Below are 27,096 nucleotides of genomic sequence, written 5' to 3'. Positions count from 1 at the left end.
TTACGTCATCTTTGTTGACCATGTTGCATGGAATCACTTATAAGTTTTGATGACTGCTAACCTTACTCACAAGCAAATTGTTTATTTACTGCATATTTGCGAGTTGTCACTTTAATGAGACAATCCTCCTCCAATGAGGGGGAGAAATATTGTTCCTGAAGAACAATATGAATTTGTGTGAGATATTTATCCACCGTCTCATTTTGATTTTGAGAAATACCTAAGATAGTGAATTGATAAAACAAAGTGACAATTATATGCTTAATGCAAAGGCATATGCATGCTTGGGTTAAAGTCCCTAAAACCAACCATATTAGCACAAACAATCTAGATCCCATTTAATTTGTGGGATGCATGTATATCCAAGTGACATGGTTTTCCGGAAGAGAATGTCATTAAACAATATCAAAGCTCATTATATGGCTACACATACAAAGGGTGTAAGAACGTCATTAGGAAATGATGTCTTGGTGATACAATAATAAATTAATATGGTTGATGCTAATGAACAAAGCATGTTTTGACCTAAATCTTGGTTTGGGTTCACCACCAACCAATGAACATCTTCACTCTAAAGAAAGTGATAGATTTTTGAATGCATCTTTTGAGCATGGTCATAATAAGACAGTCTTCCCGCCGTTAGGGGGAGGAAATACTACTGTCATTTGAATAACGGCGTGAATTTGTGTGGATTGTATCCACCAAGTCTAAAGTTTTAAACTCCTAAAACAGGGAAGATTATACAAGCCCTATAATGCTCTATATGAGATTATAAGTAAAAAGATCCACATTCTCTACATAATTCATCTATGAGAGATGATTGTCCTAGAAGCGACAATGTATACCCTAGAAGTGGCATGGGTACCCAATATCAATAAGCTTATTATAGCTAATGCATGCATATAAGAATGTGTGGGATCTATGATTGTTGATCATCGATGATAATTTACATTTGGTAGCTACCAAAAATCTTTAAGGGCTGTATGGACGCTATACCACGTTTCACCATGAATGTCGACAAAGTATATTAATTATTGGCCAAATTGGAAAGAGGCAATTCCAATGAAATTCAATATTTGAAACGTGATGAAATACTTGGACCTCTAACCCTACAAGTTACAAAAGGGTATTTATCAAAAGTGAAGATAAATCACTATGACACAATGTCTATTTATCGAGACATGAGATTAAGAATATCTTCCCTTATACGAATGACAATTTTCTATAAGTACAGTGTTATATATAGCTGTTATATTGACGAGAGATTTATGGCACGTTGTCATCGTATATTATGAAGATCTTAAAGACACATTGCTTAAAGCAAAATCTCAAAAGCAAAGGGTCATAATAAGCGCATTGCTTATCAAATCCTCAAAGGATTCAAATACATCAATGATTCAAGTTCATGAAAGGTTGAAAGAGCCTGAAGCTCACTCATAGAATCAAAGAGTCTAAAGCTAGCCCATATCTACTCATTTCGTTCTAGTCAACGAGATCCAAATTGCCTTAATGAGTACTATGATGAGACTACTATCGAATTCGAATTATGATTATAATGTTGCAACATATTCTAACTTTCGCAAAGTTATGAATTATTTAGAGCTCTTGAAGAAGCTCATATGAGACATATCAATACACAAAGATATTGATGTGTATATGGCTAGGTATCCATGATGATTTTTCAATGTTTTAAACTATACAAAGTTAAATGTGTCAATTTCTTTATATTGTTTAGCTATTACTTTGTGTATGATTTTAACCATATGAGATTGTTTTCTAATCTTATCATATGAGGTAAGGCTTATTGAAAATCGTCTGGTTTTGTTGGTATTGCTTAAACTTTGCAGGTATGAAAATTTGTGATGAGCCCCTATATGCAAAGTACACATGGTCTCACTTCAGTGATAGACGCATCAAACTACTATACATGTAGGTTATCGCATACATACTTGAGGCTTGCAACAATCAGGGGGATATTCTCATCAGGGGGAGCATCCAGAAGTATGCTACCTAGGACATATGCGCGTTGTGCTCTTTTTGTCCTTCGACCAGGGTTATTTTTTGTCCCACTGAGTTTTTGTTACCTGGCAAGGTTTTTAACGAGGCAACAATAAGCGCGTCCAATACCATCATTCATTGGTGGACATCCAAGGGGAAGTGTTGTAAATATTATTATCTATGTGGATGTCCATGTAAATACTCATTAGTTATGTACTTTGATGTAAACCCTACCTCTATATAAAGGAGGCTAATGAGACTGAATGAGAACACTTCTACTTCCTCCTTACTATTCTCTCTCCATATTCTCTATACTTTATAACAAATGAGTATTTATTTTTTCTTATTATAAAAAGTAAAACTTTTAGTATAATTTACTTAATCTGTTTATTATAATTTTTTACACGATTGTAACAAACTAAACTAGAAGGAAAACACACACTATGTGTATGCATTTAATTTTGAAAAAAAATATATTTTAAAATAATGAAACCAATTTTTAGCAGTTAAATGTGAGGAACAGTTGAAATTAGTGGATCATAGCTTGAGAGAGCAGATGGATAATGCTTATTTTTATATATTTTTTAATTTTGTAATTTACAACTTTATCCTTGCACATTTAAACTTTCTTAAACTTTTTTAATATTTGAGGGCTATTTCAGTAAAAAAAATTATTTTGGCTAACAAACTCTCTTCTCTTAATAATAGTACAGATAAAAAGAAAAAAAGTTAAACAAATTAAATTGCCATTTGTCTAAAAACACCAATAAATTTGTAAAAAAAAAACCAAATAAGTGCAAGACCACTATGCCAATCAATCTTACTTCAACACTTTTGTTCAATTAGAATATAACTAGTGTCAAATTCTTCTTCCACCTTCCTTTTCTGGCTTCTTCACATCTTCAAATCTCTGTAACTTGTAGATGGGGCTGGCCTCATCTGGCCATGATTGAAAAGTGAGGCAAAACACAGTAGTAAAAATCAAATAAACGGTTCCTCATGGCGGACTCCCTTATTCATTGATAAAGAGAAATGGAGATAACCCCAAGCAATTCTGACTCTGCCGGAGGCCTCAAAGTTTACACTTTTCTGGATTCAATCAAAATTCAAAACAAACAACTTGGTGAGTTCTAGAGTTCCTCTCGTTGTGGTTTACTTATTCGAAATATGCAGCTAGTTAAAAAAGGAGGACTCATGCTGGTAGTTCAATTATTGTATGCATACCCATGGCTTGGCTTAGTTGAAATCTATGAATTCACAATCAAATTACATTTTCTTGTCTCATACAGAAAGACCAAGGCAACTTGTAGCGGGGTTTAAATCCCATGACCCGAATTCAACCGATTCACCATAAAAGCAAGAGAAAAGAAACTCACGCAAGAGGAATGCCGAACGCCAGGTACTTCAGATCAATAATAACCAATTACCCAGATTCCGAGCTCTTCTTCTTCTTCTTGTCTCCCTCTTCTCCTTCTCTCTCCGATCAGTCTCGCAATGTGAATTTTCCTATTCTTCTTTCTATGCATTTCTCTCGCATAAGACCTCTCACATCCCTTTTCTTCCACCTGTAATCTCGCAGAAGACCTCTTCCTCTCGTTAAAGACCCAGAAGACATCTCTCCCGGCCTCTCTTGTCACCGTCAAAATGTTGAATGGCGGTGTCGTAATTAAGAAACAAAAAGGGGTATAAGAGTAAATCAATATGGCATGTTACTGTTTACGGGGAGATGGCGCTTTAGCATAGGTAATACTAGAAAGAGAAACCGCGCGATGCTGCGGGGTAGAAAATTGTAGTACTTACTGTTCATTTTTGAAGAATTTGAGTGTGGTTTGATTTAGAAAAGTGAATTAGCTATGCTGAAACAAAGTGGAAGATATGCGTAATAAAATGAAGCAAAATTATTTATGAATGTGAGTGTGGTTTGGCTTAGAAAAGTGAATTAGCTATGCTGAAACAAAATGGAAGATATGCGTAATAAAATGAAGCAAAATTATTTATGAATGTGAGTGTGGTTTGGTTTAGAAAAGTGAATTAGCTATGTTACATTGTGTCTACTCAGTTCTAGAAGCTGCATTCTATATGCAATATATATAAAAACCATTATCTCATCACAAAATGGTAGATGTGATTTCAGTGCAAAAGCTTGCTGTGTAGGTAGAGGCAATCTACCCACTTAGTATCCGACAACTTCATATGCTTTGCTCTTTCTATATCTCCATTGCATTCTCTTACTTGTAGGAAGAAAAATTATCGAGTCCCCTAATGATAGTTCTATGCTTTGTATACATTTCAATTTCTCTGCAAGCTAAAGATGGTACCTGATCAAAATATATTTCCTCACAGAAATGTCAAAATGGCAGCTGTAGATTACTCACTACTAGCAAAATGACCAACTCATACTGATTTTATACATACTGATCTCAACTAGCCACAGACATCTGTGTGAAGTACCAAGTTGTACAAACAACCGTAATAATAAACTTAAATGGGCTCCACAGAAGATATATTCATGATTTTACATACAAAAATCTGTGTGATTCAAAATACTCACAGATATCAGTATGTAAATTTCTACGGATATCTGTGAAAACATAGATGTACACAGACATCTGTGTAGGTTAGAATTTGTTTATAACATAAGAAGTATAATAAAATATAAAACAAATGTAGACTCACTCATATCTGTGATAATACTTATTTCACACAGGTATCTGTAACAATAACTATATCACATAGATATCTGTGTATATTGTGTTTGTATTTCATACGGTTATTCGTGTAAATGACAACTAATAAAATATAAAACAAAATGTAGACATATGCATATCTGTGACTAGGCCTGTAAATGGACCGGGTTCGGATCGGATCGACCTAAATCCAAATCCGTTTACTAAAAAAAAAATTCGATCCAAACCCGCTTCGTTAACCCGGCGGATCATTAATACCTCGATCCAAATCCGTATCCATCGGATTAACGGATATCCGATCCGCTAATCCGATCCGTTTATAATTTCAAATATTTTTAAATTTTAAATAGTAATATTAAATTTATATCATAATATCTTATAAGATATTAATAAAATATTAAAATAACATGATCTACATGAAGAGTATCACCAAAAATAAAATTACAATATCAAAAATAAAATTACGAAGACTGCCTCTTAGATTTCTGCAAAAAAGTAATATTAGAAATCTTTGATATTTTATATTTTATATTTTTAAAAAATAATAATATATTAATAAAAAATAATATTTTTTTATTACTAAAACGGGTCGGATCATTAACGGATCGGATCGACCTAAATCCAAATCCGATCCGTTTATTAAACGGGTTAACGGATTCGGATCATTAACGGATCAACGGATCAAAATGTTCGATCCAAACCCGTTTAATAGCTACGGATCTGGAGCGGGTCCGGATCAAAATCCGGTCCATTTACAGGTCTATCTGTGACAATACCTATCTCACACAGATATCTATAACAATAACTATATCACACAGATATCTGTGTATATTTTGTTTGTATTTTATACAGTTATTCGTATAAATGACTAGGGCTGCACACGGATTGGGTTGGATCGGTTTTGACTCCAAACCATCTCTATGCCAAAGTGAGCGGTTTAGGCATTTTAGAAAACCGGTCATCAAAAAAAAAAAGCTCAATCCGACCCAATCCAATCCAATTAAAGATGGTTTGGTTTGGTCGGTTAGGCGGTTTTCACCTATATAATATTAACATGCTATTTATAAAAAAATTCATAGTAAAAATTCGGTCCTAAGAATTGAAATTGTGTTAAATTATCCAAATTTAAAATTCAGTAATTAAAATCCAAAACATATAGTCCAAAACTAAAACCTAAATTAGATTCAAAGTGATTCACTTATTTAACGACTTAGCCATCAATACTAGCTTAATATGATAGTATTAAAAAGAATGAGAGATTGAGAGATCAAAGATGTGATATGAAATGATCAAAAAAATTGTAGCGATTATATACTAAGGTTTTAGGCCTTTGAGCCTTGAATTCAATACGATAGTATATCATTTGAGAATAAAGTTATAACTGGAGATTTAGAACTTACTTAGAACAAACCGGACAAATGAATATATATTTATTATGTGTGTGTGTGTATATATATATATAAAACTTTTTCTCTTATGTTTCAAACATACCGGTCGGTTCGGGTTTCGCGGTTTAAGTACAAGAGAAACCAAACCAACCCAGTTTATAAATGGTTTGGTTCGGTATTGAACCGATTTTCAATTTTTAAAGTTAAAAAACCTTAACCAAACCATATTTATCGGTCGGTTTTGCCGGTTTGGCCGGTTTGTACCATGTTTTGCACACCCCTATAAATGACAATGTAGACCTACGCATATCTGTGATAATACCTATCTCACACAGATATCTGTAACAATAGCTATATCACACAGATATCTATGTATGTTGTGTTTGTATCTCATACGGCTATCTGTAACAATAAACATATTTTATATTATTAATTCCTAACCTACTCACCTTAGCCACAGCTTTGCTTATCTTGTTTTGTTGATCGAAGCTTATCTCTTTAGTGAACAAAAAAAATACTTTAACTTCATCCCCTCTCTATCCTCTTCAAAGGTAATCTGCTTCATCACTTCTTCTTCTTTTTTCCGGCTTTGATAATCAGGTGCTCTCTATATTAGAAATTCTTCTCCATAAACAATTGAGTGATTTTGAATTTCAGATTTACCTTTTAGTTCCAAGGATAGATTATGATGACCGCACAGATGGATCTATACCGGCTAAACTTTCTAGGTCGATGGATTAATAAACGACTTCAGAGGTTTATTCTTGAAAGCCGCTGCATTTGTCTGCTTCCCTACCATTGCTAAAGGAAAAGGTGCGTTCCTTTCCCTCTCTAATTCTCTGTGATTTGTATTTGGTATTGAATTTGGGTTACCTGAAAGAAAGTCTGGGTTGTGGGTTTTGTTGCAGAAAGCTGAGACTGAAGAGGGTTATGAACGTTCCAGCAATAAGCATTGCTCTTTGAAAAATTACGGACAGAAATCCCAAGGTATAAATTTGGTCTATTTCAATAGAAATTGTTAATCGTTGCGCTTAGTTGCTTCAATTTCGCACACTAAAAACTCTCTGTGATCATTGTGACTGTGTGTTATATTCAACAGGTGCCCAGTTCATTAAAGGCTTTGTCTTTGAGCTTTCTACAAGGAAATCAAAGTGAAACCAATGGCACAACCCAGAATCTATATGAACTACTTGGAAGATCATAGCGAAGAAGTCGAGACGTTTGCTAAGATCCGGATTGATGAGAAGGAAAGCCTTGCTTGAAATATTATCACTAAAAAATTACAAAAGTTAAAAGAATATATAAGATTAAAAGTTTAATAATAAATTAATTATGTTAAATGAAGTGTGGTGGGTCCTTGGGAACAATTCACACGGACTCTAAAGTAGGAGAGATCTCTGTAATAGGTTTTTCCCTTTTGCTAGTTGTGATGGGTCCCCCAGAACAATTCACACCGACTTCTTTATCAGTGGGGAGAGGTCAAAGACCACCCCATCAAATAGAACAGACGTAACATCTGTGAGTGTAGGGTAGCCATTGGGCTTCCCATACTGATTTCAGTAGCTATTAGGATTTATACACACTGATTTCAATCAGTGTATATAGCTCTTTTTACTAGTAGTGACTATTGTTGTGTAATACAACAAAAGAGATTAAAGTCCTTTTGTAACTTCAACACTCTATGGCATTATGGTACTCCATCCTCCCAACAAAACGCAACTTTAAATTATGGATTTGCATCAGGGTTCTACCTGTGTCTATATTGTAAAACAGGTTCAGCAAATTCATCAACCCTACTTGAGCCCATAACATTATCAGCCTCTATCGCCTGAAATCATGTCAAAAAGGAGCACGAAAGCAGTAATCTCATTGCTCATTTTATCCCAAACTATTACTTACTAAATTCCCATACATCCCCAACACACTAAACAAACTAATACCCAAGCTAAATATGGGCAAGCTTTCTCTTATTAGGTCAACCCCTTTCCAAACTTTCTTTGAGCATTGCCAAACTTGTTCTGCTATATAACCCAATTGCATAAATTAGCAGAAATCAAAGAACAAAAGCTAAAGTACCCAATTGAAATCAAGACTGAAATTAGTGTAGAAAATTTGTTCCATCATTTTGCTCAAAGAGATTAACCAAAAAAGAAAATAACATATATTGTAAAAATTAATGACTGCCATCAGTTTTATACTACTGATCACCTCCAAGGGTAAGAGCCCTGCATTGCCAAGATCCAAAGTTTGTTTCAATTCACCCTCAGGCCAACTGTAGATGTTTGGCTCCAAAACCAGCTAGTGTGCAAACAGTCTCTTTTGGGCGAGTGGTTGCACAGGCGTGCCAGCACCGCGGGGTGCAGTCGTTGGGGTAGTCCCGTGACCTGACTTCTTCTTCAAGCGCTGTGGACGAGGAGAGCACCAACCTCGTCACAGGGTTCTTTTCTTGCCTTCCGGAGAAGGACTTCTTGCCTTACGCGGGTAAGGGCTTTGGTTGTGGTCTCTTTTCGTTCACCGTATCGATACTCAACTTGAAAGCTGAGCAGAGCAATCACTGGGAAGTTTGAGAGGAACACGGGTTCGCTAAAGCGTGACTTTAGCTTCGCTAGGTTGCGAGGGCGTTACCCTTGCTTCGCTGGAAATAACAGTGGCGGTTGCGCTCGCAGTCGGCTCCTGGGGAGACTGAGACTGGAAGTACGGTCGCCGGGTTGAACTGGTGAGGCTGACAGTCGGCTCGCAAGGAGACTAGGACTGGCGGGCGATCACCGGGTTTCAACGAGGTTGAGGGTTTGCTCCGGGGAGGCTTTGTAATCGCTGGGATCGATTGCTCAGAGAGATTAAAGGTCAAAAGGTCTCTTTCTGTATCGTCTTTAGCCTCTATATATAGGCTACTGCAGATTCACTTTCCAAATATGAATGAAATACTATATTCTAGGCCACAGTTATTGGTCTTGAATCAAATCAAAACTCTTAATAGTTTTGATAGCTATTGTAAGCGATAAGAGATTGACTCTGTCATAGCAATCTTCTAGGCAAGGTTAATTACCTCTTGGAGTCCTGGACGTAATCTTCCTCTTCAACAAACTGTAGGATATGCATTAATTATATATATCGTCGCGAGCACTCGACGCTCCATGCAATTAAGGATGATATTCCCTTAATTGATCTTCTGTCATGCAGGTGCAATGCAATCATATATATATATATATATATATATATATATATATATATATATATATCTCCCTTGTTACTTGTGCCATGCTTCACGTGTCCACCATATCCTTTCCTTAATTAAATCATGCAAGAGCCACCACATCATATATATCATATACATATATGTCCCACCATCAAGCATGATTGCATGGAAGTATATACTGTAGGTGCATGCCATTAATTGCATGGGCAGCCATAATTATTGATTGTGAAGGCTAGTGAAGGGTAATTGTATCCTTCCTTAATTGATCAACCCAATCTGCTCGCTTACACAGTACTTGGCAATCAAGCAAACAAATCACCATTAATTATCAAATATCTTGATAATTAATAATAAATCAAAGAATATTCAGATTTGCTCCAAGATTGCTTAGCCTCCAAGTAGGCTTTATTTAGCCTCTAAATAATATATTCCGAGCTTATCGAAAATATATAAGTCGGGCCACGGAAATTGGCCCGGTTTTCTTCGAGTCCCTCTTATCGGGAAAACATGTTATTTTGGACTCAAACAGTAGACATGAAGATGCCTCCCATACAGACCATCAGAGACATGCTGAAGGTTGAAACCTTTGGTGAAAGCAGCGGGGGCACCCCATGATGTGCTTATCATTGTCTTATGCAGCGGTTGTTACCAGAAATCATAGCCAGAAAGCAAAATGTGCCCTGGTTTGTCACATCTGATAAATGATAGGATAGCTAGAAGTTAGATACTTGGATGCAATCAAACTTTTTTTAGAAGTCTTTGATCTATGGTCTACCATGCAAGTGAACAATGAGTAATCATATAACTTACATGTTGGTGCTAGTTTATTGTAAAAGATATTTGTAAACCACACGCACACATTGATTTCTGTAAGCATCTTTAATCCAAATGACTACCAGATGATTACATACATTGCACAGACTATCTCAATAGTAACATGTTGGTTTTAGTTTATTTGTATTACATACGTGTGTGTGTGTATATATATATATATATATTGATTTTTGGATTAAATTCTGCTTACTACCTTGTACTTTCAAGGGTTCATCAGTTCAGTCCCTGCACTTCTAATTTAATCAGAAAAGTCCTTGCACTCTCCAATTTCATCAAATCAATCCAATCCATCACTATTCCGTCAATTTTTGCTGTTAAAATGCTGACGTGGGACCTTCTCATAGGAAAAATTCTCAAATTACCCATCACTAGGCAGCCCGCCGACGTGTTAGTGTTGTGAATGAAGTGGGTAGTTTGGAAATTTTCTCCGAAAATTGACAGAGTGGTGACGGATTGGATTGATTTGATGAAATTGGAGAGGGCAAGGACTTTTCTGATTAAATTAGAAGTGCAGGGACTGAATTGATGAACCCTTGAAAGTATAGGGTAGTAAGCGGAATTTAGTTCTTGATTTTTTGTGTGCATCTTAAAAACTGAAATGGAAAATCTCTACAAAAGCTTGACATTTAGTAAAACTATTCTTTGAATATCTATAATCGAAGACTGACATATGAAGGAGGGATCAGTTATAGGATGCATCAGTCATCACATATAGAGCCTAATGTGGAGGGATACAATCACAGGGGCAGAATAAGTTAAATAAAGGCTATCTAGCTTGCATCAAGTGAACTACAGGAAGCAATTAGCATTGAAGGTGAAGTAGTAATTCATTCCTGGTTTTCAAAACACTAACATGAAAGACAGAAAGTAATGACTATACGATATAATAATAGTTCACAATTGCTGGCCATAATTTTTTGCCACATTGAATACAATTTAAGGGAGATTGACATACAATTTTAAGGCGGAAAGCCTGTAAACAAAGGTCAAAATGATGTATGTGCTATTAGAGCATTTAATGAAATAGTCAGACTCTTGGTTCCCTGGTATGTGCTCCAGGTCCAATGAAGGAATTGCTTAAGCTAGGGTTTAGGGTAAAGTATATTTATCCAGGATTTGGGGCGTAACAGACCCGAAAGAATAAAATTTAACAGACTTAATTTGAAAATGAATTAGCGAACAATCTCGAACGAATCCTATCAAAAAATAAAAATAAAAATCTCAAATGGAAATTCTTATATACCATACAACAGTCTTGTGGAAGAAGCATTCAGCTGTGTCTCTTCTGTATATTATAAGCCACTAAGCATCCAATTTAAATACTTTTGTAACTCTAATAAAATGATTTCTTTATTTGGTAGGTGATGAGGATCATCGTCTAATACACCTTTAGCCGGTTTAAATTTCCTCTAAGATTCTTAATCACAGTATTGTTGTGATTAAGATAGAAAGTTAGGATTTGCTCTAGAAGCAGTACACAGACTGGGAGCTTTTGATTGTACATTAATCTCCCAAAGATGGAATCAGAATTTTGTAGCTGTTTCATCATACTTTAACTCATCCATGACATAACTCATGACTTCAATAGTTATGGATTCATTACCATTACATGGAAGAAGATTTAACTAAGGCCTATATTATGTGCATATTTTTGTAGTGCATGTGGGTCTATGATAGATAATAGATCCTCTAATGACAGAGATCAGAGATCTTATTGGCTATTGCTTTGTAAACTGATTGGCAAAACCATCTTATTGGCTATTGCTAAGTAACCAAGTTTTCTACATTAACTTACTTACAGAAATGGATAAGAAACTAAAAAGAATGCAATTTTACAAAAGAATCTAGCTTTCATGCAAAAAATTCATATTACAGTGTCCGCATTTTAATTTTTGTTAATACTTTTTGACATTGCTGAATAGCCAATAAATTCCTTTGCTTCTGACAACTAAATTAGCAATCATTCCTCAGAATGTTAATTAATCTCAATGTATATTAATGACAAATACCAGCAACAACACATTCATTCCATGTCAAAATAGGAAATGCGGTGACAGTTTTGCATCAATGCATTTGGAAATGATGATGAACAGTAACCAATTTTGAAAATGATGATTACATTTGGAAAGGTATGAATGCCATTTCATTTGTTACAAACATGACTTGTAATTATTTAGTATACATTGTCTCGCATGTTGTAATTGATTTGTAGAAAGATTTAAATATCAGTGATCACCTTGAATACTGCTACCAACGGTACCCTTTAACATTAATCGCCTCCTCTTGTCAGATTTTGATATTGATACTTGTTTGTCAAGTGGATTAGCACCGACATCATAAAATGAATGGATGCTGCCACTATCTTGGCTTTTGGCCCAAAACTTGTTTTCAAAGTTGTTCCTTGTTCCAGCAGACATATCCTAGTATGAAGTTGAAAAATCATTACAAAAAAAAAAAAAAAAGAGAAAAAAGTAAAAAGGAAAAAAAGGAAGCATATACTACACAACAAATGCATAATTAGAGCACTAAACACACTCAAGTCTCAAAAAGCTTCTATCAAGTCACCGACTACAACACTTCAACATTTTTACCATCACATAATTCAAAATCGAATCATTCTGATTAAGTAAATATTGCAGAATTCCTTATAGCAAAGTGTAATCATGCAGGACTTTCCTAAGTTCACATGTACGTGTATAGTGGGTGGACAATGACTCATGAGATGCCCAGTGATTCAAAAATTCAAGTTCAAATTTACACAACGAAGTGAAAAGGAACTTGATCAAAATTGAAAACCTAGTATCGATCTGAAATTAATCATTATAATACATAACCAATAAGCATAAAAATTAATTTGGTGTATAAATTTGTACCTTGAATCTGTCTCGTCTTTTGGATTTCCCTGCCTCTTCTGTCCTTCCCGTCTCCCCCTTCTTCTGTTTCTTCCTTTCTCCCCTCTGAAAACCCAAAATCCACAACTATGCAAACTATAATGAGAAATCAATCACACGCAATCAAATATGGCTAATTGAATAATAGCATCAATATAATACCTCAAAACTTGAACTTACACAACAGAAAATCAAGTGCATAGCTAAAAAATCCATACTACTCAACACGACTTATCTTTGAAAACGTATTAAAAGCAATTGCTTGTAATGCTAATAGAATTATATAATCCCAAAAAGTGAAAACTATCTGACCTGTACTTGAAGCTGGTCAGCTGAAGCTGGTCAGCTGGAGCTGCTTCAAATACTCAACTGCTTCATCCAGCATTGAAGCCTTATCAGTCTAATAAAAACAAAACCCCAGATCACTCATTTGAAAGATAAACCACACAAAACAAAACAAAACAAAAAATTGCAGAAAATTTAAAAGCAGAGTACCTTGTTAGAATTTGGAATCAGGCACCAGATCAACATCTTCACGTTTAGTTCAATATGAATAGAGGTCCAAGTTCAAATGATTGAGATTCCTAAATGTTGGTAAGCTTTGGAGTATTTCATTCACATAAAGATTAACTCTGAAAGATAAAAAGCATCAAAACATCAATTTCATGCTTTAATAGCTAAACTCAAAACATCAATAACCAGGAAATCAAGTACTATATATAATCTTAAAAACTAAAACCTCCACCAAAAAAAAAAAAAAAAAAACTAATTGGCAGAATCAGAACATGACCATGTCTTCTCCTTTGAGGCAATACTTCCGGCAATCATAATCTTTAACAATCACAGAACCATTAAACACCAAAATTGTTATAAAACATAGAATAAATATAATTTGCATAACGGCAAATAGATGTCCAAATATAATTTTCAACGACCTCTAATTTAAGGAATCAAACAATAATCTCACACCCCCAATCCAACAAACTGAACTTCCCCAATCACATTTCTCACTATCCAATTAAAATTGCAGAACAAATTTCTCTAAAACTGTAAGTAGGTGTCTATGCCTTAAATTTATAAGCAACCCCACAGCAGACTGTTGAAACATCAAATTACAAACTGTAATCAAAATCAATCAACCCCAACATTATTGATAAAGGAAATAGCGAGATAGCCATTCACCTTAGTGGGATAGCCATTGACTGAATCCCATCAGGCCAACTCCGAAATCCCCAATTCTGCACAATCAACTTCCCATTATGCAACTCATTGCTGTTGGGTGTGTGGATCCGATTCCACATAGGATAAGGACTTGTTAATGCTTGATCAAAGAGAAGTTTTGATTGTTTCCTACCAAGCGTACATAATCCTACTTGGTAATGGTTTCTATGTCTATTGGGATTAGGTTTCCAATGTCTTATAGGGTCTAGTTAGATATATATAAATAAGGGCATAGGTTGTAGTAGTAGATCAAGTCTTTGAAGCATTAAACAGAGAGAGCAAGTGAGGTCTTGAGAGTTAGCGATAACTTCTTGTGAGAGATTCTTGTATTCTTGTTCGTGTATTCTTCTTCTTCTATAGTGAAACCCAAGCAGCCCAGGGACGTAGGCAAAGTTCTTTGCTGAATCTCGTTAACAAGTTTGTGTTTGTTTTCTCGATCGTTTATCTATATTGTTTTGCACTTGTTTGCTTCTGCAAAAGGAATTTTAGGTGATTCCTAACAAAGTGGTATCAAAGCTTAGGCTCTAGAGTGGAAACAATGAGCATAGAAGACGTTGAGAAGAGGGTCGATAAGTTCGACAGTAATGACTTTAGCCTATGGAGGTCACAAATTGAGGACTACTTGAATATGAAGAAACTTGCTAAGACTTTAGAGGGCAAGCTCCCAAAAGATATGAAGGAGGAAGAATTTGTCGAGATGGATAGGATGGCCCTTGGAGCCGTTCGACTATCACTTTCGAATGATGTACGGTGATTTGTTATCAAGGAGACTACGTTGAAGGGGATGATGGATAGTTTGTCCAATATGTATGAGAAGCCAAATGTCGTTCAACAGTTGTACTTGATGAGGTGGCTGTTCACTTTGAAGATGGGTAAGGGTATATCTATTCGCCAGCAAGTTGGGATAGTTGGTGATATTATCGAGCAACTAGCATCGGTGGATGTTAAATTCGACGAACACATCAAAGCTTTGGTGTTGTTGACTTCCATGCCTTCGGATTGGGATGTGACTGTGAACTCAATTTGTAGTGGAGCTGGGACTACGAAGAAGCTGAAGTTTAATGATGTGCGTGACATTCTTCTGAATGAAGAGATGCGAAGACAAAATAACCTTGAAGATCCTTCAAGTTCTGCGCTCTCTATAGAAAATAGAGGTAGAACGTTCAACAAGAACTTAAACAACAATCGTGGAAGGTCCAAGTCTAGGGCACCTGGAAAAGGCCAAAGTGCGTCCAAGTCAGGAAAGTGGTCCGATGGGTATTGGCATTGTGGGAAATCTGGACATGTCAAGAGAGACTGTAACCAGTGGAAGGAGACAATGAAGATGGCAAACACAACTGAGTGTGATTCGGATGCACTTGTACTAAGCGTTACCGAAGCACCATTAGAGTCATGGATCGTAGACTCTGGAGCGTCATTTCACTCAACTTCACAACAAGAGCTCATGGTGAATTACCGACGTGGTAATTTTGGCAAAGTGTTTCTTGTTGATGGTGGAGCCTTGGAGATTGTGGGAAGGGGTGATGTGAAGATTTCGTTGACAAATGGTGGAACCTGGACCTTGACCAATGTTAGACACATACCGCAGTTGAAGAGAAATTTGATCTCTGTGGGTCAGTTGGATGATGAAGGATGTCGCACTACCTTTGACAAAGGTACGTGGAAGGTGTGTAAAGGAGCTATGGTGTTAGCTCGTGGAATCAAGACAGAAACACTTTATACGACCTTGAATATTGTTGCTATTGTTGAGAACAATGAAGGCACTACGATCGTTGAGAAAAATGAAGATGCGTACTTATGGCATCGTAGACTTGGGCACATCAGCTAGAAAGGTATGGGTGTACTTCAGTCGAAGGGTAAACTACATGCTGTGGACTCAGTGAAGATTGGGCTTTGTGAAGACTGCATATTTGGGAAGCAAAAGGTGGCAAGGCACCAAAAGATACAAAACTAGAGTTGGTTCATACTGACGTGTAGGGACCTGCACCGGAGCTTTTGTTAGGTGGCTCAAAGTATTATGTGACTTATATTGATGACTCCACAAGGAAAGTATGGGTTTATTTCTTGAAAAATAAATGGGAAGTATTTGATACTTTCAAGAAGTGGAAGGCGATCGTAGAGAATGAGACCGGGTCAAAGATCAAATGTCTGAGGTCGGATAATGGAGGTGAATACTATGGTAATATGATTTCAAAGAGTATTGTGCAGAGAATGGGATTAGGATGGAGAAGACAATTCCCAGAACTCCACAGCAAAATGGAGTGGCTGAACGCATGAATAGGACTCTGAATGAGGGCGCAAGGAGTATAAGGATACACGCAGGATTGCCAGACATGTTTTGTGCTGATGCGGTTAATACTGCTGCTTATTTAATTAACCGTGGACCATCAGTACCATTGAATCATCTCCTACCTGAGGAAAAATGGAGCGGAAAAGAGATAGGCTTATCGCATTTAAGAGTGTTTGGTTGCGTGGCATATGTTCACATTGAGTCCGGTGCGAGAAGCAAGTTGGATTCCAAGTCTCAAAAGTGCATATTCATAGGCTATGGCGGTGACGAGCTTGGCTATAGGTTTTGGGATATGCAGAATAAGAAAGTTGTAAGGAGTAGGAATGTCATCTTTAATGAAGAGGTGATGTACAAGAATAGGCAAGCAGCAAAACCTAAAAGTCCTGTAAGAAAAGATCGGCAATTTGCAAGGTTGGAAGAATTGTCCAATGAAGATGTGTCTAAGGGAAATCATGGGGAGGAACGACAACAAGAAGAAGCTCCTGAGGTCGCACAACCTGAAGAACAAGTTCCTAGTGATAAGCTAGTGACACCTCCTTTTGTGCCAAGAGTATCGTCAAGAAGTACTAAAGGAATACCAGCTGATAGATACTCGCCTTGTGCTAACTAATTGCTGTTAACTGACTGTGGTGAACCCGTGAGTTATGATGAGGCAATGCAACATAAAGGTTCTGCTAAGTAGAAGGGTGCCATACAAGATGAGATGGACCCTCTCATGTCCAACAATACTTGGGAGTTAGCTAAGTTACCAACAGATAAGAAAGCATTGCATAACAAGTGGATTTACAAAATTAAGCAAGAAGTTGATGGGAGCAAACGTTACAAGGCAAGGTTGGTTGTGAAAGGTTTTTAGCAAAGGGAGGGAATTGATTTTGATGAGTTCTTTTCGCCGGTTGTGAAACATACCACAATCCGAGTGGTGCTTGGTTTAGTGGAAGCTGAAGGTCTGTATTTGGAGCAGCTAGACGTCAAGACTGCTTTTCTTCATGGTGATTTGAAAGAGGTCATATACATGAAGCAACCACAAGGTTTTATAGCACCTGGTAAGGAGGACTTGGTATGCAAACTGCAAAAGAGCCTTTATAGCTTGAAACAAGCCCCAAGACAGTGGTATAAGAAGTTTGATGCTTTCATGTGTGGGAGTGGCTACACAAGATGTCAATCCGATCACTGTTGTTACTTCAAGAGGTTTGACAAATCTTATATCATTCTTTTAATGTATGTGGATGATATGTTGATAACTGGGGAAGACTTCAATGAGATTGAGAAGTTGAAGAGAGAGATGTCAAACCAGTTCGCGATGAAGGATTTGGGTGAGGCGAAGAAAATCTTAGGTATAAAGATTATCCGTGATAAAGTGGCTGGTACTCTAAAGCTTTCACAAGCGGAGTATGTTGAGAAGGTGCTTAAGCGATTCAATATGGATGAATCGAAGGCTGTAGGAACACTGTTGGCGGCTCACTTTAAATTGTCCAAGGAACAATCACCCAAGAGCGAAAAAGAGAAAGAATATATGAAGAATGTACCTTATGCATCAGCAGTTGGATGCTTAATGTATGCTATGGTGTGTACTAGACCCGATATTTCTCATGCAGTTGGAGTTGTGAGTAGGTACACGAGTAATCCAGGAAAGCAACATTGGGAGGCTGTGAAGTGATCATGAGGTATCTTCGGGGTACTACTGATATGTCTCTTTGTTTCAAGAGAGGTAGTGTTGAACTACAAGGATATGTTTATGCAGACTTGGCAGTAGATCATGATACTTGTCGGAGTACTACTGGTTATGTGTATAATGTGGGTGGTGCTGCCGTATCTTGGGTCTCAAATTTGCAAGGGCAAGTGGCCCTGTCTACAACAGAGTCCAAGTATGTAGCAGTCTCAGAGGCTGGTAAGGAGGTGGTATGGCTAAAGGATCTGTTGGAGGAATTGGGTAAAAAGCAAGAGAATTGTGCATTGCACAGTGATAGTCAAAGTGAAATTCACTTAGCAAAGAACCCTGCTTTTCATTCAAGGACTAAACACATTCCTATGAAGTATCACTACATACGAGAACTCGTGGAGACTGAAGTGCTGCAATTATTGAAGATTCAAAGAAGTGAGAATCCTGCTGATATGTTGACTAAGTCTGTGTCAATAAGTAAACTGAAGTTGTGCTTGGCTTCAGTTCGTCTCCAAGTTTGAAGAAGGAGATGTTGGCTGTGATAATGGGTTTTGTGTTGGCTATGATTGAAGAGTATTGAAGAATGTTAGCTACTAGCATAATCGGCTCCAAGTGGAAGATTGTTGGGTGTGTGGATCCGATTCCACATAGGATAAGGATTTGTTAAACCTTGATCAAAGAGGAGTTTTGATTGTTTCCTACCTGCTTACATAATCCTACTTGGTAATGGTTTCTATGTCTATTAGGAATAGGTTTCCAATGTCTTATAGGGTCTAGTTAGATATCTATAAATAAGGGCATAGGTTGTAGTAGTAGATCAAGTCTTTGAAGCATTAAACAGAGAGAGCAAGTGAGGTCTTGAGAGTTGGTGATAACTTCTTGTGAGAGATTCTTGTATTCTTGTTCGTGTATTCTTCTTCTTATATAGTGAAACCCAAGCAGCCCGGGGACGTAGGCAAAGTTCTTTGCTGAACCTTGTTAACAAGTTTGTGTTTGTTTTCTCGATCGTTTATCTATATTGTTTTGCACTTGTCTGCTTCCGCAAAAAGAATTTTAGGTCAAATTCCTAACAATTGCCTCTTTCAGCCCTCATGGGTCTTGGTTTGTACCTCTTTATCAACATGAAACCACAAATAAGCACGAACCCAGAAAAGCAAGTAATACTCAGATGAGAAAAGGCAGAGTAAGAAGAAGCAATACCTTTCTTGCAGCACCGAGAGGAAATTTACTGAACATGGTTGAGGAATTTGATTCATATGCTATGGAGCAGTAGTGGTCTTAAGAGAGTTAAACTCAGAGAGGAGTGAAGCAGTGGGGTGATGTCGTTGGTGCAAGGGATGCGTACACGCGATTAAGGGTTACCATAAAGGGGCCTGCCATCCCCAATCTCACTACAATCACGCTTCAAATTGAAGGCCTGCTCTCCACTCTTCGCTATCACAGTCTCTGTCTCTATTGAAATACCAAAGCCGATGAGAGAAGGCCCTAGAAGAATGACAGCAATCGAATGAGAAGCCCCTAGAAGAATGGCAACCTGCAATTGAGGGTAAAGAGCAAGGGCAAAAGAGTCACTCCTCTTCAAGCCAAAACCACTATTAAATGAACAGGAGAAATGAACACCAACCCTCCTTTAGTATATAGTAAATGAACAAAGAAAGGAGAGAATTCTCTTCCAAGTACAATTAACAACACTTCAAGCTACAAATTAACTGACACTTGCGAAACCTTATTTCAATCACTCAGCAACACTATCTCACCTACATGCACACTTCAACAAATTTCTTACAATAATTTGCATCAAGGAAACCCGAGCCTCTGATTCTAAAAGAAACCTTTCTTTTTGAGTCTCCTATTATTCAGCTCAATAAAATCTCTCATCAATGCATTACATTTAAGCAACCGAGATTACGGAGCACACAGTTTGAACAAAAGTGAGTACAAGGAGAATACCAGCTGCAACCACAGAGATGGTACGCCAAGGTGTGTTGAAATAATTTTGCCTCAAATTTGCCATCCTTTTATGCCACCCGACATCGCAATGCTTGGTCAGGTTTTGACAAACGGTAGAGAAATAAAAGTCACCACTATATCCAACTCCAATGTTGAGACTGTTGATCCAACGAGAAACCTCATTGCTGTCACCTAGACAATTTTCAAAAATACCATAGTCGATAAGTAACTCCACATCCTTTGCAGTGTCCACAAGAGAATCGAGGACAAGAACATAATCACTTACACAACATTTCGAGGGAAAATTGCATTGCTCGTATGCAACAACATTTCTCATTATAAGCTCTGTGTGATCCTCAAGGATTAACTTTGGAATTTCCAATATCCCATCAATGAATTGTATGCTGGACAAGCTTTTTCTTGGTCCGACTTTAAACTTCACTCCTGCTTGGTGTAACTTTGTCGTGCTAGGAGGAAAATGAAAGTTCCCTCCATTTTGTGATTCCAACATTGGTAGCATCAATAACGTTCTCAACAGATCAAGAAGATGTTTTACTTCTTGCTGAGAACGTATTTTGACATCATTTTCCTGCACAGTTCCTTCTATGCCCAATATTCTCCAATTATTGAAGAATTCGAGCGAGAGAACGACCATTGAAAGCCTCCTGGTAGTTCCACCAGAGCTGGAATTGATCAATTGTGGGCAAAGATCCTCGAGAATGAAGAACGGCAATTGGTTTTCAAGTAACAACATGTCAGGCCATAGATCCCATATTAACTTTGGTCTTCTGAAAATGCAATCATTTGCATCTACCAAATGATCATAATAGGACCTTAGTAAGACTTCAATGATGAATGCTGCATCCACAAGAATGATTCTAGCAAATTCATCACTATCAAGCTCAATAGTCTCAATGTAACAACTGCGCAATCTTTCTTCTTGAGCCTTTATTTTCAGTATATAACCCGACAAGCTCAGCGTGCTCCGACCTAAAAAAGCTTTCAGGTACCTCATTTTGTGTTCTTCCATGGGTTTTAAGGCTTCGTTACCATGATGAAATGTCCCTATAGAGACTAAATTGGGTGTGTAGGCCTTTTCATTTGCATGTCTCAATCGGTTAGGAACTCGATAGATACAACGCATAGGGGATACAGGAGACAAGTTATACAGCTTCTCACCCATTGAAGCTTCTAACGGGTTTACTATTTCATTTGGAGTAGCTTGATTGTTTACTTCCATTCTCCTCCTCTCTTGTTCATGTTGAGAAAATCCAGACATTGTAGATGTACCTAAGCGCAATTTATAAAATGCAAAGATAAAAATCCGGATCGCATTTTCTATGCCATAAAAATACTTTGTGGTAAACTCAACAATTTCTACATAAAAAGGGAATACATTCTATTCACAAGCTAGAAGTACCGCATTTTAACACCGATCTCATATTCAATTTTGGTGTAGACTCAAATGGGATTATGGATATCAAACGGTCAACAAACTTTCTCTATAAGAAAATTTATAAGAAACTTTTGAAATAAATTTGTATAAAAATATGAATAAGTTACCTGCATTTAGATCTTATAAATTTCGATTAATAAAATAATAAAATCTAGCAAATTTTTTGATCTGGAGCATGTAATGTATTTGTAAACTCAGCAACATTTGCTTAATTAATTCCAATTAATTTCATGCATAGAGTAACTTCAAGTTTCTACAAAACGCTTGGTTGTGTACAACGGGAGGAATATCTCAGATAGTTTATATGTTCGGAAACCCAAAAGAAGGATTATGAATCGAAAATAAAAGAGTAGAGAGAGAACTGAATTCACACCTGCCCTGGTCGAAATATACCGAAGTGAGTCGTTGCCTTTGGGAGCTAGCTAGCTGACCGGGAAAGCTCAGGTAGATGGCTTGCTGCGATTGTTTATAAACAAGTGGAAGTAGAATTGTAGAAATGAAAATTAAATGCAAAGCAAGGAATGGCGATGGTAATCGAAAAAAAAGGAAGGGTGATGATAGTGTTAACTACTAACTCGTTTGGTTGACAGGAATATCAAAATAGGAAAAAGATTTATTTTCATTTCCATACCGATATGGAATGGAATAGATTCTGCTATTTCCATAAGAGTGTTTGGAACATTACTGGAAATTAAATGATGGAATTAATTTTTCATTCCTATTGTAGAGTTTGGTAAGTCATAAGAATGAAATATAAAACTATAATTTTCAATAACACCAAGTACAAATATGACATCAACTTGCAATTAATATTAGCGGAGGAATATAATTTTTTTAGAGAGATAATTTATGTAATTTTGCCTTTGAAAGTGGGAAATGGAAATTGAATACCACCCGTGACTAGATAATTCTATTCAATCATTATGAGGGAGTCAATTTCCAGTCAGATTTCATTTTTTATTTCCTTTCCAATCTCTTATTACAACCAAATGACACATTTAAATGGAAAATGAAATTAATTCACATTCCATACCATTTTTTTTTTTTACTTGTCAGGGGGAACCCAAAGGCTTCCTAGGCCCAAGATAAACCCCTTCGGCGCATGTGAAATACTCCAACTGTGTATTGCAGCACAGTGCCTGGCCATTTTGACAGCTTCGGAGTTCGAACCTAGGTTGGGGAGCGCACCCAACTAGGCAAGAACCACTAGGCCACTTGCGGCGATTCACATTCCATACCATGATTTCTGGTCATCCAAACAGGGCCTAAGATTTTCCACAAAAGACAAAACTATACCGACCCTACAGAAAAGTTTGTGTACAATAATGGGGAGGCAAATTGTACAGCTCCTCTTTTTCTTTTTCTTTTTCTTTTTTGGATAGATGCTTCTCTTCTAATTTCTTTCCAAATCATTTTTTTTAATCTTGTTTCCAACCAAAAAAAAAAAAAAAGCATATCTCAACAGACTCAACTGACAGTCTTTGTGCCGGTGAGAGGAGATTGCTTGGGAGGATCCTCTCCTACGCAAGAAAGTTGCCTAACCTTCCTAAGCTTTCAACCACGTAATGACACATGTAAAGAAACATCCAATGATCCACAATAGTGCCACGTAGTTATTGACATAAAAAAATACAAAAACCAATGATATTTTCCCCACCGATACACTCTCTCTTCTAATCTTCAATCTCCAAAACTTTCCTGTACCAAATCTAACTTGATTTTACTTCCACTCAGTTCCACTTCGGTTCAAATTTTCTTGGTCTTTGTTGAGTTCTTGACTCGTCCTTATGGGTTTTGGTGGTTGATAAATTTTCTTCTAGGATTGGTTGGGATTCAATTGATGAGACGGAATTGGGAATGCTAGACATCAATTGAATTGGTGTTGTTTTAACCATGGCAAAAACCCAGACTGATCATCAATACCATAGAAAATCTATCTCAAACTTCCTTTTGTGACCATGTGGTTAATCTTCTGAGAGCATTGGAGTTGCTCATGCCTTGATGATAGGTTTTGATGAAAGAGTTGTATTCCCGAATCCCGATGGCCTTATATATAGTAGTAGCACTAGAGGTAGGAAAAAGGGATCAATGCTAGCTTGTAAACACAATTATTGGAAAGAGGGATCAAGGCTTGTAAACACAGTAGGTATTGTAATTATTGGATTTTGATGAGAGAAATCAGAGGATAGATATGATATCATGCTATCAAACCCAGAATTCCAGAAGAAACACAATTGATGGTATAACAGTTCATTCAACACCCTTAACAAATACTCTCAAGTGGGTTTCGACGAATTTGATGGGAGCTGTTGATTTTTCTGAAAATTTGATGGGAGCAGTGGTGATTGTGCTCATTTTGAGATTCCATTTTGCAGTGGTGGTAATTGATTTCATTGATATGACATGTAATTTCAGACTCAAATATAAACCCACGTTCTCTATTTAAGAAGAGTTACATGAGAATTTAGGTCTGGTGATTAGGAAAAGAAGAACAGAAAGAAGAAAAAGAAGAAAGAAGAATGGAAGTGATGAAATGAAGTACAAAGAGAAGAGACAAGTTTAGAAAAAGACAAAATAAATCTCAAAACTAATAGAGAAAAATCATTTGAGTTTATTGTGTACCGTTGGATCTCATAATAGCCATGTGGCGTTACCTCCTTCAAAGTTTAGGTAGTTTAGATAGATTGTAAGGTTAGGAGAGGATCCGGATCCCATTGGGATACTTCCGTCCATATTTCCTTGAGTTTCTGTCAAATATGTGGGTATCTCAGACATTTCACCTATATGCAGTATAAATGTACAATGATCACGCAAGAATTCAGACCACAAAAGAAAAGAAAAGAAAATATTATTTATCTGTTCTCCTTTGGTCAAAGGCTCAAAGCAACTGCCATAAGGGCATCTCCAATCATTTTTGATTGGAATATTTTTGGCTTGGCCAGTACGTGTTCTGGAGCTTGCTTGTACAGTTGTTCTTCCTGCAAGCATTTTCTTTTCTTTCCCGTGACCATCCCCAGGTAGGTCTAATTACCATCCACTCTATCATGCTACGTCTATATACATAACAATTCCATCACATTTAGTAACATTTTCTTGTCTACAAATTTATTATTTTCTATGGGAAACAATATCATGACAACTGTAGAGTTCAAATTCTTTTTACACAGTAAAAGAGCTAGCTTGAAGCTAATTTTTGTTCTCCATCAGTTTTCAATCTCTATGAGCAATTTTTATCACCTAATTGAATAAAATCGACTTTCACCAAGAAAGCTTTTCATGTAATTTGATCATACTTGAAGAAACAAGACGGTAATACAGAAAAACAAACTGAGTCGACTTTGGCTCTGCTAGGGTTTCATGCTCTAGCCATCCAATTGATCGAGTCTGGTAAGAAGATGGCGGCGGTGGCTCCATCAGTTCTGTTCGAAGAGGCCGTGGTGAGTCTGCTTGGTGGAGAGGATGCTATCCATGATTCTTTTTTCTATCTCTGTGGCCGACTTCTGTCCAAGAAGGCGGTGGTGCTTTCGTCATTTTCGGCGGCGATGTCAAGCCCCAAACCTGGGTCAATTTTTTTTAAATATCTTCCGAAATCCGAGGTGTGAGTAAAAAAAAAAATAAACTAATAGCAAATAAAATCGACACTTTGTTAATGGAATTGACTTCTCAATTCGATATAAGGATAAATACAACTTAAGATCACTAAGACTACTCACTTCCGGAATAATGATCTTACATATACAAAACTCCAACTAACTCTAATTGCTTTCGATCACTAATCTTCATAGTTCTTGTGTTTAATAATTTGCAAGACTGTTAAGGGGTGAGCTCAACCTGTGGCACAGTAGGGAGCTATTTCTCTTCACACAAAAGATAACCAAACAATTATCATATGGTATGCATGAATGCATGTTCTATTCCCGTTAATTCACATAGCAGAATAAACTGAGCCTACATGTCCCATACCATGTATTTTACAACAAAGGTGACTCAGAGTACCCAACTGTATGAACTAACCCCCTCCCAAAATCAATCCCCCTAACCCTCTTTTGCTAGTCATCTTGTCCATGCCCCTTTCGCCAGTCCCAAATTACCCTTTCAATCATATACTAATTGCGCATTAACAATGGGCATACCTGGGATCTGGTACCTGCTAAGGTTATGGACTCAACTACGCAAAAGATAAATTTCAACTTTCTTATATCGATAACATTATACATATCACCATCGCCACCCTTATACTTCATATGTACTCAATGGATGATGCATCAATTGATAATATATACTTCGCAATGTAATTGCATCAAATATTCATTCATTCCATAACAAACATGTCAGGCAACATATATGCATACAATATAATTGAGTAGAGGTTCCCCAGATCCCCCTACCTGGATTCCAAGCTATTGCATAGATATATATTCCTGCATAAAAAGTAAATATCCAAGTACAATTCACATTTTCTATACATAAGCACATAATTTATTTTAAACACAAAGCTATGATTCTGACTAAAGAACATACTTCAATATCGAGCTTATGTCTTAAGAAAATGGTACCTAAAATCTCAGGCCATTTTGGATTTCACTTGAAGTGCTAAATAACTAACCAAAACATCTTGCAGATTTATTGTGAAGGAAAACTGATTTCACAATGACATAAGTATCTCATATGAATTCAGTAAATGGCGTCACATGTTTTGGTTAAAAAATAGAAGAATCTCTATGTTCAGTTTGTGGTCGACCTAAACAAGTTTGAATAAAGGAACCTATTGAAACGAAATGGAACAAACAGAAACATAATGAAAATTGCAGAATTTCCTGTGGAAGACCCTCAACTTCGAAAAATCATAACTTACTCTAAAAAAATCTTTTTCATGAGATTTCAATTCTGAAATGATCTTTGAGAGGTCTACTGAAACTTTCATGAAGACACCAACTTCAAATACCCAGCCGAAATATACAGTTTTTAGTAAAAAGAAAACTGGGTCAAAAACAACAGATTGCAGACTCTGTTTTTAGCCTCAAAATTAACCACTGAATCTTAGATGAAATTGTATGAAACTGTATATATATCAAGCTTACATTATAAGATTTCAACACACGTAAATGGTTTCTAAAATTAAGGTCTAGATCAAAGGATATGGTTGCTCAAAGTTAACTAATGATTATAATGCAGAAACTTGTTCTAGCTTTCTCCATTGCCTACAAACTAATGTTTGAGGTTACTGCTCAGTCTAAGGTTGTTAAACTGATGCATATAGGTTCTTTGATCACTCTAAACTCTTGTTGTTAAGACAAAATAAGGATTCTAACCCAAACAACAACCTAAGAATTTACTCAGGACACCCACCTTAAGAAAGCCAACTTTCTTATCATCTTAATCTGTTTCTATGCTTGCATTCTGTTTGAAAATCAATTAGGTTACTAATTGTGCAGAAGCTTAAATTCATTTAGACAAGAGCTAAGCTAAAAATAATAACAATTGGAATAGCTTATAGGATTGAATTCACCTTTGAATCCCATTCA

General features: G+C 36.6%; 1 protein-coding gene and 2 long non-coding RNA genes across 6 annotated transcripts; 1 reads left to right on the top strand and 2 right to left on the bottom strand.

Moving 5' to 3' along the window:
* The first annotated feature begins 6,496 nt into the window (after positions 1-6,496).
* LOC112190113 lies at positions 6,497-7,422 on the top strand. Of its 2 annotated transcripts, XR_002932248.2 has the most exons (4): positions 6,497-6,624; positions 6,731-6,886; positions 6,982-7,060; positions 7,173-7,422. It is a non-coding gene; the product is annotated as an uncharacterized LOC112190113 (long non-coding RNA). The 2 variants fall into 2 exon arrangements; XR_002932246.2 differs by lacking the exon at positions 6,497-6,624 and having other exon boundaries at positions 6,634-6,886.
* Positions 7,423-9,826: 2,404 nt separating this feature from the next.
* LOC112190141 lies at positions 9,827-14,267 on the bottom strand. Its single transcript, XR_002932257.2, has 6 exons — positions 14,177-14,267; positions 13,490-13,626; positions 13,307-13,394; positions 12,977-13,060; positions 12,340-12,523; positions 9,827-9,963 (listed from the first exon to the last, which is right to left on the bottom strand). It is a non-coding gene; the product is annotated as an uncharacterized LOC112190141 (long non-coding RNA).
* Positions 14,268-19,237: 4,970 nt separating this feature from the next.
* LOC112190032 (UPF0481 protein At3g47200) lies at positions 19,238-22,065 on the bottom strand. Of its 3 annotated transcripts, XM_040512703.1 has the most exons (5): positions 21,945-22,065; positions 20,402-21,405; positions 20,116-20,307; positions 19,366-19,699; positions 19,238-19,276 (listed from the first exon to the last, which is right to left on the bottom strand). In XM_040512703.1, the coding sequence occupies exons 2-3, from the start codon at positions 21,392-21,394 to the stop codon at positions 20,212-20,214; spliced, it is 1,089 nt and encodes a 362-aa protein (XP_040368637.1). In that variant the 5' UTR covers positions 21,395-21,405; positions 21,945-22,065; the 3' UTR covers positions 19,238-19,276; positions 19,366-19,699; positions 20,116-20,211. The 3 variants fall into 3 exon arrangements, with proteins under 3 accessions (XP_040368637.1, XP_040368635.1, XP_024185224.1); XM_040512701.1 differs by having other exon boundaries at positions 20,116-21,405; XM_024329456.2 differs by lacking the exons at positions 19,238-19,276; positions 19,366-19,699 and having other exon boundaries at positions 19,918-20,307.
* Between the last annotated feature and the right edge of the window lie 5,031 nt (positions 22,066-27,096).

The sequence above is a fragment of the Rosa chinensis genome, chromosome 1 (genome assembly GCF_002994745.2).
Source record: "Rosa chinensis cultivar Old Blush chromosome 1, RchiOBHm-V2, whole genome shotgun sequence".
NCBI lineage: Eukaryota > Viridiplantae > Streptophyta > Magnoliopsida > Rosales > Rosaceae > Rosa > Rosa chinensis.
This window is presented reverse-complemented; position numbering and strand designations above follow the sequence as displayed.